This window comes from Harpia harpyja, chromosome 20 (genome assembly GCF_026419915.1).
Source record: "Harpia harpyja isolate bHarHar1 chromosome 20, bHarHar1 primary haplotype, whole genome shotgun sequence".
NCBI lineage: Eukaryota > Metazoa > Chordata > Aves > Accipitriformes > Accipitridae > Harpia > Harpia harpyja.
In genome coordinates this window covers 14053535-14072627 of record NC_068959.1, presented here as the reverse complement: position 1 = coordinate 14072627, position 19093 = coordinate 14053535, and the positions used below count along the sequence as shown (strand labels likewise).

At 37.8% G+C, this 19093-nt stretch overlaps 1 protein-coding gene across 3 annotated transcripts in view; it reads left to right on the top strand.

Moving 5' to 3' along the window:
• Positions 1-19093, top strand: part of GABRB2 (gamma-aminobutyric acid type A receptor subunit beta2) — a 179358-nt gene that overhangs the window by 89328 nt on the left and 70937 nt on the right. For all 3 annotated transcript variants that reach the window (XM_052771946.1, XM_052771947.1, XM_052771945.1), the window contains one exon: positions 7598-7680. In XM_052771946.1, the coding sequence (XP_052627906.1) occupies positions 7598-7680 (83 nt within the window). The remainder of the gene's footprint in view (positions 1-7597; positions 7681-19093) is intronic.

Below are 19093 nucleotides of genomic sequence, written 5' to 3'. Positions count from 1 at the left end.
GCTTTGTGTGGCAAGGTTTTGGTAGCAGGGGGGCTACAGGGGTGGCTTCTGTAAGAAGCTGCTGGAAGCTTCCCCTGTGTCCGACAGAACCAATACCAGTCGGCTCTAAGACGGACCTCCCACCAGCCAAGGCCGAGCCAATCAGCGATAGTGGTAACGCCTCTGTGATAACATTTTTAAGAAGGAAAAAAAGTTGCTGGGACGAAAAAACGGCAGCCGGAGAGAGGAGTGAGAACATGTAAGAGAAACAACCCTGCAGACACCAAGGTCAGTGAAGAAGGAGGGGGAGGAGATGCTCCAGGCGCCGGAGCAGAGATTCCCCTGCAGCCCCTGGGGAAGACCACGGTGAGGCAGGCTGTCCCCCTGCAGCCCATGGAGGCCCACGGTGGAGCAGATATCCACCTGCAGCCTGTGGAGGACCCCACGCTGGAGCAGGTGGGTTCCCGAAGGAGGCTGTGACCCCGTGGGAAGCCCATGCTGGAACAGGCTCCTGGCAGGACCTGCAGATCTGTGGAGAGAGGAGCCCACGGAGCAGGTTTTCTGGCAGGACTTGTGACCCCGTGGGGGACCCACGCTGGAGCAGTGTGCTCCCGAAGGACTGCATGCCGTGGAAAGGACCCATGCTGGAGCAGTTCATGAAGAACTGCAGCCCGTGGGAAGGACCCACGTTGGAGAAGTTCATGGAGGACTGTCTCCCATGGGAGGGCCCCCACGCTGGAGCAGGGGAAGAGTGTGATGAGTCCTCCCCCTGAGGAGGATGAAGCAGCAGAAAATAACGTGTGATGAACTGACCGTAAACCCCATTCCCCGTCCCCCTTTGCTGCTGGGGGGGCTTGGTAGAGAATCCGGGAGTGAAGTTGTGCCCAGGAAGAAGGGAGGGGTGGAGGGAAGGTGTTCTGAGATTTGGTTTTATTTCTCATTACTCTACTCTGGTTGGTTTGTAATAAATTGAGTTAATTTTCCCCAAGCTGAGTCTGTTTTGCCCGTGATGGTAATTGGTGAGCCTGCCTCGAAAGGTTGTGAGAAAGATGTTTCATATGTTCTGAAATGCATTGAGTTATACAATTTTCTCCAAGAAATTTATGAATGATAAACTTCTTTTTCCTGTTGAAGAGGACACAACTGATTTAAAGATGTTTTGTGTATATGATGTATTTGTAGTATATAACATGTCTTGGGTGGTAGCAATATACATTTTTAAGAGAAAGAAGCTGAAGTAATGCACTTTTTATTTCAATGCTGACATTATCTGAGTGAAATAGACACGCAGTTTTTGCAACCAGAATAAGGACCGTGTTTTGCAAAATATTTGAAAGTAAAACTTTAAGTGTTCCAGTGATGGTCATAAAGCAAAAGGACTATGAACTCTGTATAAGTGGAGGAGATGTCCTAGCTCTTTATTCCAAGGTTGGTTGTTACATACTGAGTCACTCAGCCATCACACTCGTATTGTTTCATTGTTCTGTAAGTCCTGTAGTGTTTTAGCATTCTCCTTTTTATTTATTTTTATTTCTTTTGAATGAGAGAAATGAAGTGAATGCGGAAAGATGAGGATACAGTGATAAAATATTAAAATTATGAAGTGCTCCTCTCATCTCTTCTGCCATAGCTGCTGCATTGTAATGTATGGGTGTTATCTTCTAGAGGAGCACGTATTACTTCAGAGAAAGGCCTGAATAACTTTAGTCTAAAGCAGAGATTATTGTACCAGAAGATTTTACTGCAGTGATGTGTGCTTTTTGCAGGGATTTAAATTATGAACATGATGTCGTGGCTGAGTTTTGGACTCAGTGACAGCATAGTAGGCAATGCTATCTAATTTAAAGAACAATTTAGAGAGCTACATGTGGAAAGATATAGCAGAAAACTGAGCATCACTCCATAGAAATCTGCAGCAAAATTCTGATTCTTCTGAGTTGGAATTCCTGTACCATGAAATAACAGCCAAATTCTCCGGTTTTCCATGACTCTTCCTAGCTAGCATGCAGGTGGCACAACAGGCTATCCTTCAGCAGAGATATGCAGAGGTTCTTCCTAAGAAAGATCAAAGGCATTTATTTTAGTTTCCTCTTAAAAATCTCATATACTTCTTTTACCAGCAATATAAACAACAACAAAACTTAATGAGGTTGAAGTTTCTGTGTGTGTTCTAACTCCCTGTGTTTTATCAGCTACAATTTTTTTTTCCTATCTTGTATTATTTTAGAAAACGCTTTGCATCATATCCTCCTTATCCTTAACTTGTTTGATGGTTGTGCCTTCTAGCTTTAATAAATACACTTAGTGCTTTCAGAGAGTACCTAACTATTCAAGGATTGCACAGAACAGAGGCAAGGGGAAAATATCTACATGTCATTAGATAGCAAGTCCCAAATGGAGTAAGAAAAATGAGCTAAGTTGGAACATAGGTTGGAATACTCATGAAATGCTGAGAATAGTATTAGAAGAGAGCATTTTACAGATTCTGGGTAGCCCAAGCATATCATTTCATCTCAAACTGAGACATCAACATCAATAAAACAATTGCTATTTTTTTCCTATAAAACTACACTGATAAGCTCTGTATGCAGTTTACAGTTGAAAGATTATAGCAGTCAGTAGCTGAATGTTCAGATTTAATGATGGTCTTGTAGAAATGTCACTGTTTTTTATCCTTTGCTAAAGCCAGCTGTTAATCTATGATCGTACAAGGGAAGCATATCTTTTATGTGAATAAGCAGGAGGAGGAAGAATTCTGTGAACTCTATAATTAGCAATAAATCTATTTTAATTTAAAAGTAGATCTGTTAGTATGTCTAACAACCTTGACACATATGTCTAAATCCAATATTATTGTTCAGAAGAGAGATTTATCACATTACAGTTTTGTTCCCAGATTTCCACATATTTGAAATTGGTTCTGCTGGCTGTTGCTGCCACTGACGTTTCCAACTGTCGCGCAGCCAGACTGTTTCCAAGAAGCAGAAGTGAACAGTGGGTTTAGCTGCAGTACATAGTTTCACTAACTAATTCAGAGAGTTTGTGACTCCCAGTCAGTGTGTGCAGAGGATTCTTATGAAGTCCATGATAAAGAGATGCAGTCTGTTAGAGAGCGTGATATCCTTGCAAGCTCTTTGGTTTGCTCCCGATATTGTTAATGGGGAGTCTTAGTCTGCCTTCAGATACGCAAATCTGAAGCAGAATCTCACACTGCTTTCAACAGGATGTATGTGCATACATTTAAAGAAAGAATTAGTCTTTGTATTTTCCTGGGCTTCAGCTCTGTCTTTGACTCAATAGGATCAGGATCTGTCAGTGCTACAGTTAAGAGAGTGTTACAGAGTTCTCATACTACCACTCTACTCAGAGGAGCTATCTGAAATTGTCACCTTCTTGCTCACCATTGCTGTTGTGTCTGTAATCCTGTAATTACAGGTCAGGGCTGCTTCCTTCCAGGGCAGTGATAAGTTTCTGTTGCCGCTTATTTCCCATAGCTTTGCAGAGCCACTGCAGCTCCAAGAGGGAATTGGATTCTGTCCATCTCCATGTATCATTAGCATTGCTCTCCTGTCTTTCAGTGCTGTTTTTTCTTCACTCGTGATGTCAGAACTGTTTAAGTTGCTATTTTGAATTTCAAATCCCACTTGAACTTGTCAGAAGAGCAAAATCTATGGGATTTTGAAAAACCATCCCCTGCATAGCACTGAAAAATAAGAACAATTAGCACTGCTGGGATAGTATTTGTTACAGGTATTATTTTCTGCATCGCTTGAAGTTTGGAAGTGTTATAAACAAGTTCTTTATGGCCTTCAACTTTGAACTGTGAAAGGAGCAATGCCAATTTCCAGCTGTTATTTGAATCATACAACCTCCCCAAAGTTTATCTGAATTATTCGAATAATTGACAGCAAACTTTACTTTCCCTGCAAGTTAGTTGTGGTGCAGGTTTCTTTGCACTGTAGCTATGCTTGTTTTGACACACAAAGTTTTCTTTAGGTCTACTTCGTAATACTTTATTTAGTCAGTTTAGTGCTTCAGGGTTTGTGCTTTTCTGTGTGTGTGTGTTCCATAATCAGTCTACATGCAAAATATAGATCGTAAAAGAGGAAGCTAAAGACTGGTTTGCACTGTTAGGAATCATAAAATAAAATATCACAAGGTTTCTCTTTCTTTAATGGCAGATGAAAAGATTAGTGTATGAGAGTTCTGTAACGTGTTTCATTTCATACGGTGTTTCTCTGAGAGCACTGTTATTCTGTTATCATCCCTAATGACTGTAATGTGTTGAGTCACAGTGTTGTTTTTTAAAAGCTTTCACTTTTTCATTGTTTGTTCTCAAGGTTACATTATGCAAAATACAATTTTCTATTTTGTGCACTAGTCCAGGCTGTATAAAAATATTTTTAATCCTTTTATGAAAATTGAAATAGCTCTCCTCTGGGGAAGAGGCTTTATGTCTGTTTCAAGTATTCCTAACTGCTGTAATGAACTGCTGTTTCTTCCTCTGTCTGAAAAGGTATAGGTCACGTGTCTTGACTTTAAAAGTATTCTAAGGTGGTAATTCTTGCATGCTCTTGCATTGGTAATTGGTTTAGCTATTCACCATCAATTGCAAACCACTAAGAATTATCAAAACATAGTTTTGTTGTTTAAATAATTTTGAAGATGAAAGAGAACTTTGTCTACTTTACCATAAATGTGAGAGAAGTCAGAAAAAAAATGAGGGAGGTACGAAGAGAGGAAAGGACAGACTTATTTTATTTCAATGGATTTGCATTATGGATAAGAATGAACAAGTGAGTTGAATTAGATACATTATTCAAAACTGCTGTTTTGGCTTGATTAAAACTCCGCTCTATCAGCCATTTTCATTACTGTGCCACTTTATTTACTTTCTAATGAGGTAAGGCAATGTGTCTTTTAATGATTTGATAATGTTCCCTACAGAGCTTTTATCCTAGCTGGCTGCAGCTTTTGGCCCCTTTTGCAGTATTTCTTGCACCCACAAATCCTACTGAAGATATGTCAGAATTGTGAGTGCTCAGCTCCAGCATCAGTATGAACAGAGACTTTGCTGAGGATAGCACAGGTGTGGTTTCGTCTCTGTGTTGAAGCCCCTGGTCTGGTAGACTTTGGTAGGAAGAACGTGTTTAGTGCAGAGAAAGGTATTAGAAAACATAGTAGTCAACCAGGTTAGCATTTACCATGGTTCTTTTGTGCACTTAAACCTTGGCTGTAAATCTATGCTCCTGCCTGTTCCTCTGTGAACTACTGAAATTCTTCTAAAACTCCTGACTATAATATACACATAGATATGGAAATACTGAGGTTATTAATAAAAACAACAAATCTCCCCACCAAAAAACCACAACCAAACAAAAACCATGAGCTGTAATTTTTTTTCTGGTCTCAGTCCACCTTTCCTGAAGTTTTCCCCAAAGTAGTCAATCTTACTTTGATACTGGAACAGGGCAATTTCTTTGATTTTCCTCCAAGTTGTAAAATAAGGAACCAAGTATGAACTGGCAAGAGGGGTTTTTTTTAACAATGTATACTGCTGCTTGCTCCATTTGCGTTTGCTATGAACAAACATATTCCTCAGCAATCTGATTTTGTTAAAGCTGGAAGACTTCCATTGTGGGGAGCCAAAGGATTCTTTTCCCCTGCTTTTGTTCACTCCAGGAAGCTTTCTTTTGAAGCATCTGTGGTGACCCACACTGATTGAAAGCAATATATTTTTGAAAACAATTCTGTGAGTACCCATGTAGTGATTGAAGAAAGAACATAGTGCCAAAAGGTGCTCCTTTTCTCCAAGAGCCCAGTACATATGAATGGTCAAAATGTAAAATTAAGGGATCTTGTCTGGATTGACAAGAAAGAGGTAGGACTTACTAAGTGTTTATAGGAATAACTTGCCCCTACTTTGGTTCTCTTTTCTTTGAAGAAATTTACAGGGATTTTTTTCTGGAAATGACAGTAAAGCATTGTTAGATAGGACAGAGTAAGGATATTAATGAAAAAATTGTATAGCTTAATGTTTCTTAAGTGCCTTGTGGAAAGGATTGCTGGAGTCAATTTTGAGCCTCTATCAGGCAATTGTAGTTTTCTGCTTCTATCAAACTCTTATTAGGTATTTAAGGAGAAAGAATGAGGTCCATCAAATGAAAGAGTTCTCTGTATTGTCAGATCAAAGAATGTAAAAGAATAATAAGGTTTTTAAACAGGTTTTTTAAACTGAAGTTTTTTAAACAGTTATTGAACAGTCTAAATAATCTGCTATGAAAGGCCAGTAACCCTCACACAGGGGACAGGATTTTGAGAATAAAACTGTTGGTCACCCAGTCTCTCATGAATACCCTGGAAAGATGTAGCTGCTGATCCTGTCGCGTCATGCGGTGTCTGCTTGTGCTGTAGACACTCCATCTATCTACTTGGGTCTCATTTTGGAGGCACACCCACATCATCTTGGATTTTATGATTTGAGCTAAATCATTTGGTCAACTTTCAGCTCGAAGAAAGCTGGTACAGCTGACTGCTGTGTCAATGCTCTCATTTTTCTACTGGTGTAGAAGCAGGTTCCCCAGATGCAGTTGGCCAGTCAGCTGTACTTAACACGCACGAGAAGGTCCTTGTTTCTCTGAGGAGTCTGTATAAATCACCAGGCTCTAGCAGCTGTAGGAGAAGAGCCCTTACCAGGTAGAGGGGGAGAGAAGAAAGGCTAGAAACCTCTCAGCTTAGGCACTAAATCCACACTTGGCCCTATGTGGAGTATGTGCAGGACATACTATTTTGACTATTGGAAGATTCCAAATGGTAATATTTTTTAATTACTACAGAGTTATATAGCATGCTCCGGGGGTAGGGGATGGGGGGTAAGAATTATTTTTGTCTACAAATTAAGAAGACTTGATAGGAACACATTAATAAAATGCTGCTGAGAATTGTGCCTTGATTCATATTCAGCTCGGGGTCATATTCTTCCATGAGGTTTATCAGCAAAAGATTTATTGACAGTACAGATATTTCTCTCAACATCTAAAAGGCACACTTGCCACATGTTAATGTTAGTAGGTTTGCTGAAATCTGGAGGCACAAATATGGTCTAAATGTTTGTGAAAATGGTCCTGAAAATGTTTGCATTCTAACATGAAGATAAAAAATACTTCATTTGCAAAGCACTGTAAAACAGAAGAAAGAAGTAGTTAAAGATTAGGGTATTAACCCAGGATATGAAGTATGTGTCTTTTCTGTTCCTCTTTAGATTTCCTCTGCCACCTTTCTTTGAGCCTTTCCTTTTTGGCTTGAAGTCTTCCACTATAAAATGAAAGAAATACTGCTATCCTAATTCATGCTTCATTTTGTCAGGATAAATTGGTTGATGATTATTAAAGCTTACAGTACTGTGATAATGGTGTGTAAAGAGGAAACTGCTCGCCCACCAGACCGGCATAACCTTCTTAGAACAGCATTAGTTACAAGTAAGCAGCAGACATGGTATTTCAGTAAAAATAGGCAAGAGCGTCAGTTAGGTAGAAATATATTTTCTTCTTTCAACTACGTGCCATCAAGGAAAGATTGGAACAAGACACATTAACAAGCTCTTCTGTTTCCCTCCTAGAATTACAACAACAGCTGCTTGTATGATGGACCTACGGAGATATCCGCTGGATGAGCAGAACTGCACGCTGGAGATTGAGAGCTGTAAGTACTTCTGCAAATCCTACTTATTCTGTGGTGAACTGCTTCAGAGTTTTTATTTCTGACTTTTTTTTTTTAAATTTTTTAACATGCTACTAACCTAGTTGTCTTTCTGTCTGATGACATTTAAATCCTTGTAAACACATGCAAAAAAATAGCTTTCCAGATGGATTAGTAATTTGTAGCACAAGGATTAGCAAAAGTTATTCTGTGTTTTGATGGACAATTTACAGCTTTAAAAGTCTCATTCAAATGCCTCGTTGGAGTTCATGTGAGGAGCACGAGGGTTATTATCAGTTCTTTATCCTCCTTTACTGCTGAACTGTGTGGCTGCTTGTTTCCATTTATAAATGACGGCAAGAGGTTAGAATTGTCCTTGAAATAGGTGTTTTGTGGTTGTGGGGTTTTTTTCTCACCCCTGTGCTGTAGTTAAACTTTAAATGCATACAACACAGTCTGTTATATATACTGATCTAATAGCTGGTGTCTCTATCAAACTTTCTATGTAGGTAAGACTTGTGTTCTGAAATAAAATTTCATATCTCTTTTCACTTAAAAATCTTTAGGGAATCTAAGTACATCAGAGGAAAAAACTATTCATGATCACTTTTATAAAGATAGCATGCGGGTTTGGGCACTCTAATTAAGATCATATCAGCACTTTCAAGATACATTTCCTTTTTCAGGAGAACCATAGGTAATTCAGCTGGGGTCTATTATTAAGTTGAATGTGTCAAGCAATATGGAAATTAATGGCATGTATTAAGATACTGTACACAAAAGTATGTGTATTTTTAAAGTAAATTCTGTATTATAAAAGATTATGTGGGATTTCTGTGTGCACTGAAGTACAAAATGACAGTAGCTTGTGCTACAGTCTGGTAAGAACTTGGTACAGCTGAGCTGCTTTCTCCCTATTCTAGAAAGCATTTAAGAATATGCTTTAAATTTGTGTCCAGGTTTCATTCATTTTAGTGTAATTTAAAGATATGCCAAAATCCCTTCCTGAATTAAACTTGTGACACTGCTGTCTGAAATAATTTACACACATAAAATAAGCAAAATGAGTATCATTAAAGTTCACCCCTTCTGTATGCTGAAATACACAAGCAGCAAATGTGATGATGGACTTTGCTCTTTTGAGAACGTATAAAACCTTGAGAGGTTTTTCTGGTTGGGGGGGGCAGTGTTGCAGTTCATTATAGAATTTGATTCAAAACTTTATACCTGAGCCTTTTACCAGTATAGTAGCTGATCTTAATGTGCAAGAAAACTACTGCCATAACTGTATTCAGGTTTACAGAGATTTTTACTGAGAATGTGGCTTGCTATGCAGTGTCTTTTAATTGTTGTTGTAGCAAGGACCTGGAATTTTTCTTTTTCCAATTGTGTGTAAGGTAGAAAGCTGGAGAGTCAGAGGACATCCTTTCTCTCTATTTACAGCATTGTTTAAACAGTCAGCAAAGTCTTGTCATCTCTCTGCATTGCTGAGATGCCTGAATCTTCTTGGGATTCACAAACTAGATATCCCCTGCCTGTCATGCTTGCAGGACCCACTCTGGGAAATATTCCCAGGAAATACGTCCCGGTCAATCCTTATGCAAACCTGAAAATTAAATTATGTCCCTGCTTTTCAATGAGAGCACTTGTTCTCGTTCAGACTTAGAATGTGACACCTCTAGGTTGAAATTTCCCTTTCATCTGATTTGGAGTAGAAGTTTGAAGCCAGATCAGTTATCTTTCAAGAAACAATCCTGGAAAACAGGGTATTGAGATCTCGAAATTGTTGTTCTGCTTGGTATGAAGAGCACAGTGCTCATTCCATCATAGAAAGGGTAGGAGTTTAGTTTACCATAGCAGTCAGGATGCTTGTAGGAGAGCTCCTTTGTGGATCTATTAGCTCTGTTATACCATCACAAAAGTAAAATGGATTTAAATCAGGATACTGCATGTAGCTAGCCTGTGTTTCTTTAATGGCCTTTGTTACTGTAAAGAATGTGGATAGAAATAATACTTGAACTGTGTTTTGAAACCCTTTCATGCTGCTTTAGAAAATTATTGTTCTTTATAGATGTCATTCTGTTCAGGTAAAAACCTGAGTCTGTCTAATCGCTTCACACAAAAATGCTGGTAGGTAGGTAGATAGGTAGAGTGAAGAAGATTGAATGTGACTTTCTGAGTGGTTCAGTGCGGGTACTCAAGTCATAATCACTTCTTTAAACTGGTTAAGCTGCATGCTAAAAGTAGCTTGGTTTCTTGCCCTACTGATCCTGTTGGATGTCTGTTTCACCACTGCTCTCTTGTGATGGTTAGAAATTCTCTAAATTCTACCCCAAGTGTTTTCATGGCTACGAAGGCATGAAATTGTGCTCACTGCTTGTGTCAACAATTTTTTTTAGTTCAATGTCTTCCGAAGCCCTGCTGGGACCTTCATAATACATTTAAAGAAAGCAGTCATAGTTTCTCACAGGCTTCATTTCATGAAATCAAATATGACAGTCTCTTTTAGCTTTCTCATACAAGAGTATGTTAAGAGAAATGCAGAACTAGTTAGTGCTAGTTCTTCATTAGGAATAACTAGGACCATAAACAGTATCCCAGATGAAATCTGTATTAGACTGCGGTGTTAATTCTGCCCTATTTCCAAGAGCCACCTTTGCCTTTCTTCACAACTGTGTAACTTTCACAGATGATAGTCTTTCCTGCAACAGTACAGTAAGGTCTTTCCCTTCCTCACTCATTTTCCAGCAGTGGCTTCTAGCTTTTGGTAGAATTTTTTTTGCTTAGTACTAATAACACATGACTTCTCATAATACTGTTCACATAAACCAATGTTCTTAATATTGCTACAGTCCTCAACGTTATCCAGTTCTTGCTATATTTGTTCTGATCATCCTTCGGCTTAACAGTGCCTGCAGATTTTGTTTCATTATAAATTTCATTAACACACAAATACTAGAGAATATTAATGCCAAGAAGGAAGAGCTTTGCTTATAATCAGTCTCTGTACGGAGCATGATCTGTTCTTTCAGTGCAGTACAATTTCTTACACATCTTTCATATATCTTTACTAATTGTCTGTTCTTACATAGTCCTATATCAAATGTTTTAATAAAGTCCAGGTTAGATATACTTTATTTAAAAAAGGAGTTATTGTCTAGCCAGATCCTTTGAGTAAGTCATGATGGATTTTTATCCCATTTCCATACATGTTAATGTCTCTAATATCCTTCCATTCTTTCTCTGCTTCCTCCTTCCTCCCCCCCCAACCCCTGCCCCGTTATTGACGCCAGAGTTGACTGGCTTCTTAGCTGCCTGGGTTACTTTTTTTTCCATGTGTCATTGTGTTTTCTGAAATTTGTGGCCAATATAAATTTTTTGTTAATCTAGATTTGCATAAATCTAGATTAATTTGCAAATTAAAAATTATGGTGGAAAAGGGTTGTATGTAAAATATAAAAAATGAAATGGGGGAGGTAGTATCATCTATTAAGATACAAGAGACAGCATTTTTTGCATTTCAGTTTAAGGTAGTATTAGTGAGACTAGATGCTGAAAGTGTAAGGACTATTCCCGTTAGTTTGAAGAGTATCAGTTTTGAGAACTGAAATCCTATTTTTTCATGTATAGCTAGTTACATCTCTGATCATTTTTTGCTTTGTTCATCCTTAAAGGGCAGAAATATGTTGATGTTCCATTTTTTATGACGTTTCTAAACCTGTAGGCCATCTTTTCCAAGGGGGGTCTAATCTGAGCTATTCTACTTCTCCCTTTTTTTTTTTTTGTTATTTCCCAACACACTGAATAGCAGAGTTATAATACCAGAAGGAAATCAGTTTTCCTGTGTATTAATTTCTTATTTTCCCAACTTGCAGGCAACAGAGAGCCTTTTCCTTCTTAGTTTAATACTGACTTGACTCGGTAGAATACCTCTCCTTTCTGCTGTCTACCTCTGCCCCTACAGTATGCATTGCTGAGTTTCTGCTGATGCTCTAGAATAATTTTGTTTCTCTGCTGTTTCCTGCCTCTCTGGAGTTGTAACTGTTGAAAGGAATATCTTAGCTAATCAACCATAAGACTAGTGGGAGCTCAAAGGCAAAAAGAAGTACAAGGGAATTTGAAGAATACTTCATATTCATATAAACAAATAAAATATATCATATTGCACATCCTCTAGCATAACAGAGAGAAATTATTTTGATTCTTTTGAATATTTTTAAATGTAATCATTCCAGATTCATCTGGTACATTTGGACCTTTGTCCATTTCAATTATGTGGTGCCACATAAAGACAAAAATTTATTTCAATTCCTTCTTACGTCATTTCATAAAGTGTTTGGCATAGCTGTATTTATGTTATACTGAGGTATAATTCAGAAACTGCCTGCCTTGTGACTGATTTTTTTTTTTTTTTCCATTTCTTTGTTGCTGTGGAACAAACGAGAACACACTGAGGTTCTCATTAGAAGCATATTCTCAGAAACATTTTCCGTAATGTATTAAAGATGTGGCATTAAAAAAAGTGCATTAAAGCCCTGCTGTCTCAAGCCTTAGCAAACAGGGAGCTTGCCACTCAGATGTACTGACTGGGGAAAAAAAGCAGAGTCAGAACAGGACACGCAGACAGGGAGGAAGAACTTTGCTTTGCTGATGAATGAGAAATAATTGTTTTCGGAACATTTCACTTTATATAACAGCCTGAGGTGTTTGGATCAGAAATCATTAGATCTTTTTTCTGTTTCATGACAAAAAGGCCACAGAAGCACACTAAGATAAGTTAAAAACTTCCATTCAATAACAGAATCTAGAAAAAGCCAGAAAGAACAGAGGCGAAAGAATATCATTTTTCCCAGTGGCAGTGCAGCCCAGTACCAAACACTTTCTAGTCAGATCATCTGAGAGCTCATCAACAAGAGAAACAAAAGTCATCTTTGTGTGCTCAAGGTGACTTTACAAGTACATTTAAGGCACTGAAAAGAAATGAAAGATGCCTTTTGCTAAAGCCTTGAGTACTTTGCAGATGGCTGCTCTGGCCATCGATCAAAGCTGTAATCAGGTCACACGGGACAAATGGTCGAACTCCAGGAGCAGACCTGGCAAGGCTTTTCTGGGTTAGAGGCGAATGTGCTTGATGCCAGGCAAGAGACTCTGGCCATCCCCAGGAAGTGGGGTATTCAGCAAAGGAGGATACCATGGGAACGTGTCACTTCCAACTATTACACAGTAAGTGGAAAGCTTATGTGACTTTTATGTGACTTTTGGGCCACTGAAGGTTAGAATCTTAATAGTGGTTCATTTTTTTAAATGTTTTTTTCTTTCCATTTATCAAGTTTACATGTGTCCTGTCCCCTTTTTCCCTTCAGCTAAGTCTGTTTTGCATAGTGGCCCTTGTACAGGGAGGATATTCCTCTATCAGTAGAAGCTGACCTCTTCAGAATGCCCCTTTTCCCTCCTTGTTCATCATCTATATGTTCGGATGTCTTAATTTGGATTCTATGACAATTCAACCTGTACAGCATTTTGTGGGGGAAGGAAAAATAGACTGTTTAGCAAACAGTGATGAATTCCACCTCTGTACCCACACTCTGTCCATTTCAGCAACATCAGCTTATAGTGTGGCTTCCTTGGGACAGGTACTTCGTTCTTTATTTGTCCTTAGTAATTTCGTGTCAAGTATGTTGAAAAGAGAAGAGGTGTAATTTCAGTGGCATAACGCACACTGGCAACACAGAACAGGAAATTCTTGACTCCTCTTCAGTGTGTAAATAGGATGATTCAGTAAGAGCTAAAAAAAAACCCCCAACGGTAGATCATTCTTCTGGGAAGTCTGAAGAGGGGAAGGAAATTTAGACTAACCATCAGCGCATATGATCAGGGAGGGTTGTGTACAAGGGAACCAGTGTTTGCAGTGTTTGTAAGATTTTGATACCACCACCCCTAACTGGGGACTTTGGTCAGGCTTTCAGACTGGAACTCAAGTAACATCCAAGATATATTACCCTACCGGTAGGCAAGAGGGAATTATATTTCTTATTTTCTTTATATCTCAGTGTATCTTTGCAGCAGTCTACATCTTGGAAGCTCTCATAACAGACGAGATGATGTAGTGTTTGCAAATGAGCCAAGAATTATACAGAAGCTTTGCAACAGCTTCCTAATGCTTTGAAGCAACCTGGAGTTAAATTTAAAAGGGAATCCAAGATACTAATATCCAATCTCTGCTTATCAGCACTGGACAATATAGGCAACGTAGATTTCCACAGAGAAATTTGAAGCTTGGGTTTTTTGTTGGTTTTTTGTTTGTTTGTTTTGGTTTGTTTGTTGGTTTTGGTTTTGTTTGTTTTGGTTTTTTTTTATCATTCTACAGTTGAATATGAAGAATATATAGAATCAGAAAGATACAGCAACAAAATGCAAATGGTTTTAAAACTTCTAAAGCATTTTGCCTTTTAAATCCAGTCTGAACTAGAGTACATTTGCCCTTATTGCATATAACCCTGCCTTTTATCAAGGGCTTATTGGAAACAAAAAGGGTCCAGTTCAAAGACTCTTTGAATATGATTCAAAAAGCACCAGATTGATTTGCTAAAGGTTTGAGGAAAAACTAAATGTCCATGAAGGCATCTCTGATGCTGTAGAAAGATGCCCTCCAAAAGAAAAGAATATATTTCTAACAAATACTCTGGTAATCCTACATGCAATAAATTATGTGGAAGTGTGGAAAGCTGATGGGCCAGCACTTAACAGTCCTGTTTCCAGAAGGTATGAATTTTACAAGGTAAATATTACCTTTTTTTTTTTTTTTTTACTACTACTGAGTAGTAGGATCTCTGTTATAACTTCTCATACTTTAGGCAAATGTTTTTCTGTAGGTCTAGCATTCTTCGAACACCTTGTAACTGGTGACTTCTTCAAGAAAAAGATTTGTAAGTGCTATTGGAAGGGACATCTGTGATACTGTTACATATCTTAGGTCTATGCAGTGTGTGATCTGAGATTGTAGTCTATTTTTATTATTTTCCTTGGAGTACATATATTTTTATTAGAAGTTTGCTGTACTTAAAATGGTTTAAAGCCTTGATTCAGTCAGTAGGCAATTCAGGCAGAATCTCTGGTGTATGTTGAGTCTATCAGTAATATTAATTGTTGTGCCAAGTTCTCCTATTTTGGTTTAGGCACAAAAGCAATTGCTTTTAGTTGAACAGTAGCTTGCTCACCTGTGATTTTTCACTTGCTGCCTGGTGCTTCTAAGTGTTGGACCTGATCATTATTAACTGTAGAATCACAGTTGAAACTGTGCAGATCTGCCAAAGGTGCAGAAAAAATATGCTCAGTGCTGCCATGCATTGTCTTCCTGCCAACAAGATGTCGCGTTGCATCAGAGGCTGTTGTTCCTGGTAATAAGTAGCCATTGCTTTGAAGTGGCAATACCAGCAATTTTTTAATCACTGGGTTAAGGTGGAAGTAATTCTTGAGTTTGGCCTAATGACACATTAATTTGTTATACTTTTTTCTATCATTGTGACAGCTGTAGGTTATGTTACAGCTTCTATGCACTCTTGTGAGGTTTATTTGCATTGGGTTCATAACAGCTAACATACCTGACTTTGCAGTGGGATGTGAGAATAATCCTTTCTCTCCCCCTTTCTCTTTTTTAACCAACAAAACCATTGTTGATATGTAGTGTTTTGCTTTCCTGTAATGCGTGGCTTACTTGGAGCACAGAGTTTAGTGCTAAACAAAGGTTTATTCGGGACTTAGTGAAATGACCTAAATAACAAAGTGCTGTTTGTAAATAATGCACTTACTCCAACTTCTGTCAAAAACACTTGCATGTGGCAGTTGTGTCTCACTTGCAGATAGAAATGGTAACGTGTAATTACTACATTATTTTTTTGTGGAAGAGTGAAATATTTTAGCATTCATATGTAGTGCTCAAGTCTACTTCCAGTTTTCAAGATTTTTTTTTCTTTGGATGTGTCCAGTTCATGATGAACTGAGAATATCCATCAGGCTTGCTGTGAGGAGCAAACTTCAAATATATTTTAGTCTATGCTTTTTAAAAAAACCTAGACCATCTATGTTTTTTTGACAGGAGTTTTATTCAACTAAATCCATGTCTCATTACAAAATGAAAACACTTTGTGGCAAATTCACAGTTACTACAATTTATCTAACTTCCTGTTCATACCAGGAGACTGAATGTGGAAGGTTTTATATAAATATATAAATAATCCTTGGAGGTTTCTTTCCCCATTCCCATGTAAGTTGTCATTTTACTTTATTCACAGGTTTAGAGAAATGTTCCTTCACTTTGCAATTCCTATACACTAGGGATTTCAGAGGAGAGAAAGTTAAAATTGTTTTTTCCTTTGAGGAGAGAAGACCGTACTTTCTTCTCCCAAGGAAAACAAACTTACTGAGTGAAATTACTGTGCCCACATGTTAAGTCTCAAGTTGTCTTTTGAAGGTGAGTCAAAATGAGAGGAGGGATTTAAAACAAAATGAAAACTTCTAAAGGTTAGGTTCTTTTTTTAAAATATTTTTTTTTTACATCATTGAAAGTGATGGAAGTGGCGCTGAAAGCTAATAATTACTTATCCTCCATAGTATCATTTTACTTAAGTAGTTAATTATCCTTTTCAAAATGAAATAATTTCTTCAACATGGTACAGCTTTTATGAAATAGTAATAGTTATCAGATGCTGGAATCACTTGACCTCAGGTCTTACGCCTTAGAAGGCAATGGAGATTGTGATTATCTCGCAGTGATCACATACCTGTGAAAAGAATTAAAATATGTTTCTCAGTAATTTTATTTCCCAAGATAGTTTGGTTTTTTCCCCAGCATCTCTCGTACTGTTTTACAGGAAATAAGTATCAATTCCTTTTCATTGTGAGAAATCAAAATATACTCCATTGATTCACTTTTTACCTGTTGATCAAATTATATTCAGTTCCTGATGTCTTTCGGAGACAAAGAAGCAGAGAGTAGTCAGTTGAGAAGCTCATGAAGATGTAGCTAATGGCCAAAATCCCTTTGTCTGATGGTTCTCCCCCAAGGAAATAGTTTCAAAACATTGAGCCTTTTATCTCAAAAAATAGTTTATTCGGTATTTATCCCCAATTTTAAGGGCTGAGACAAATATCTGTCTGGATACCTTAGCTTTTGGAATTTAAATAATAAGCAGTACTATACATGGCTTCAGATATCCTTTTATTCATCAGGATGTTTCAGCAATGAGAAGTATTTTTCTTGGGTAACTGTAATTGTCCTTCATTCATCAAATTAGATTACATACATTTAAAGAATGAAATTTAATTTTTTTTTTTTTTTTAGATGAGTGTGCAAAACATCTAGGAACAGGAAGGCAATTGTTTGTTATCAGTCTGATCTGTATTTGCACTTGGCCACTGATAGCAATTCAAATAGTTATGCTAATGCTGTATTACTTCAGTGGGGGGAGGACTAGAAAACGCATGTTTGAGTCATCATAAAACTGTGGATTCAGATGAAATTTTACAAGCAGTTTTGACCTGTTTACAAAACAACAACAAATAAAACAGGATCAACCCATACCCTACACCGGGAAACAGTGTCTCTTCTTTCCCCGCCGACAGCAGTCAGAGACTTGGGTGAGATGTGGCAATGCTCATTCAGGTTCCTCCTCTGTTTAAAGAGAATTGAATTTACTGCTTGAGGGGCAAGCCAAATGACAAGACTTGCAGTGTGCTCTGTATTGGGTCATTTTCCATTGATGCTGTTCCATTTGGCCTAAGTTCCTAGAGGAGGGATTGGAGCTTCATCTCTCAAACGTGAGCTTAACCCTCCGCAGTGGCTCCTGTTAAAGAGAAGAAATATCTGTATTCTCCAGCAGGGTTGGGTTTTTTTTGTTTGGGTGTTTTTTTCTTGTTTTCCCAAACTCTGAGTTTCCTTTACTTTTCTTGCTGATGCTCAAATGCAAAATATTTCATTTTTGGTCAATTTCACTGTTTTTGTTTCAGCAAATAGAAGCCAGAGTGAATAAGCTCTTTTGTTTTGATTATGACATTGGATTTGGGTGGAAGAAGTGTTGACTTTTCAAGTAGACAAGCCCGGGAAACATTATTTTACTTTAGTGGAATAACAGAGAAGAAATTGAATTAGCAGAAGCATTGGCAAAGTTAAACATCACAATCTTTTCGTTCCTTTGATCAGTATATTGTACCTTTCTGATGATGAGAGCTTTGTGAAACAAAGTTAATTTTGTTCAGTTGCTCATGTTATTTGGTAGTGGTAGTTCAGACTGTTCAAATTCCACCTGTGTCTGGAAAGTATAAGCTACTTTCTGTTACTGGATGCAGTCCCATTTTCCTGTGTCTTAAATCTGTATATTGAGTTCAGAGTTAGTATTGCTTACAATAGTAGCAGTTCATTTTAAAATAATTCAGTCATAGTATTATCCAGATTTTGTCAATGCTAGGCGAATTAGTTGTCATCTTCAATCAGTCTAATGCCACTATAATAGATGTGAGAAAATGCGATTGCAGATTTGCTAAGTCATTGCACTGGTGTGCAAGTCATGAAAGGAATACTACCCAAGGAAATTATTCTAGTTTTAGAAATATTCCTGATACATATCCCACTCATAGTATTCAATATATATTTGACACACTGTCCAAAATTATTTGGATGGAAATTCAAGAGAGTTGTATCTTTTATGTATAAAATTCTAACTCTGAGATAAACTTTCTCATGATATGCATTGCTCCTAGTGAAAATTAAATGCAAATAATACTGTTATTACTCTAAGTATCCTCAAAAATATGTTTTGTGAAAGAACATTTATAAAGGAAAGGATATCTAAGTAGTTGAGAGAAATCGTAAAGATCATAGTCTCAGTCCTTTATGGTGTATTTATTAAAGGGTTGGGGGGTTTTTGCTTATTTTTTTCTTATATAATAAATTGGGTGTATTGTTTTCAATGTTGCTTTTTATGTGGGGAAAGAGAAGTCACTAAATAGATTATTAATATGTGCTTATATTTCAAGGCATACTTCAAGAGTAATTCAGGATGGAAGGGACCTCAGGAGGTCTCTAGTGTAACCTGCTCAAAACATGGTCAGCTCTGGGGTCAGACCAAGTTTCTCAGGGCTTTATCCAGTCTGGTCTTGAAAACCTCCAAGGATGGAGAGTGCAAAACCTCTCTAGGCAACCTGTTCCAGTGCCTGACCCTCCTAACAGTGAAGAAGTTTCATTGCAATTGTGGAAAGGGGCCACGTTGTGTATCTGGTTTATCCGGTCCTGGCATTCTGCATCTGAATTAAGTATTTACTCAGAAATAAGAATTTACTGTTACTAATCTGAAATAGAATGTAAGTGCTGTTCAACCTGTATTGTAAAAAAGTAAGTTATAAGTCATGTAACTGAATTACA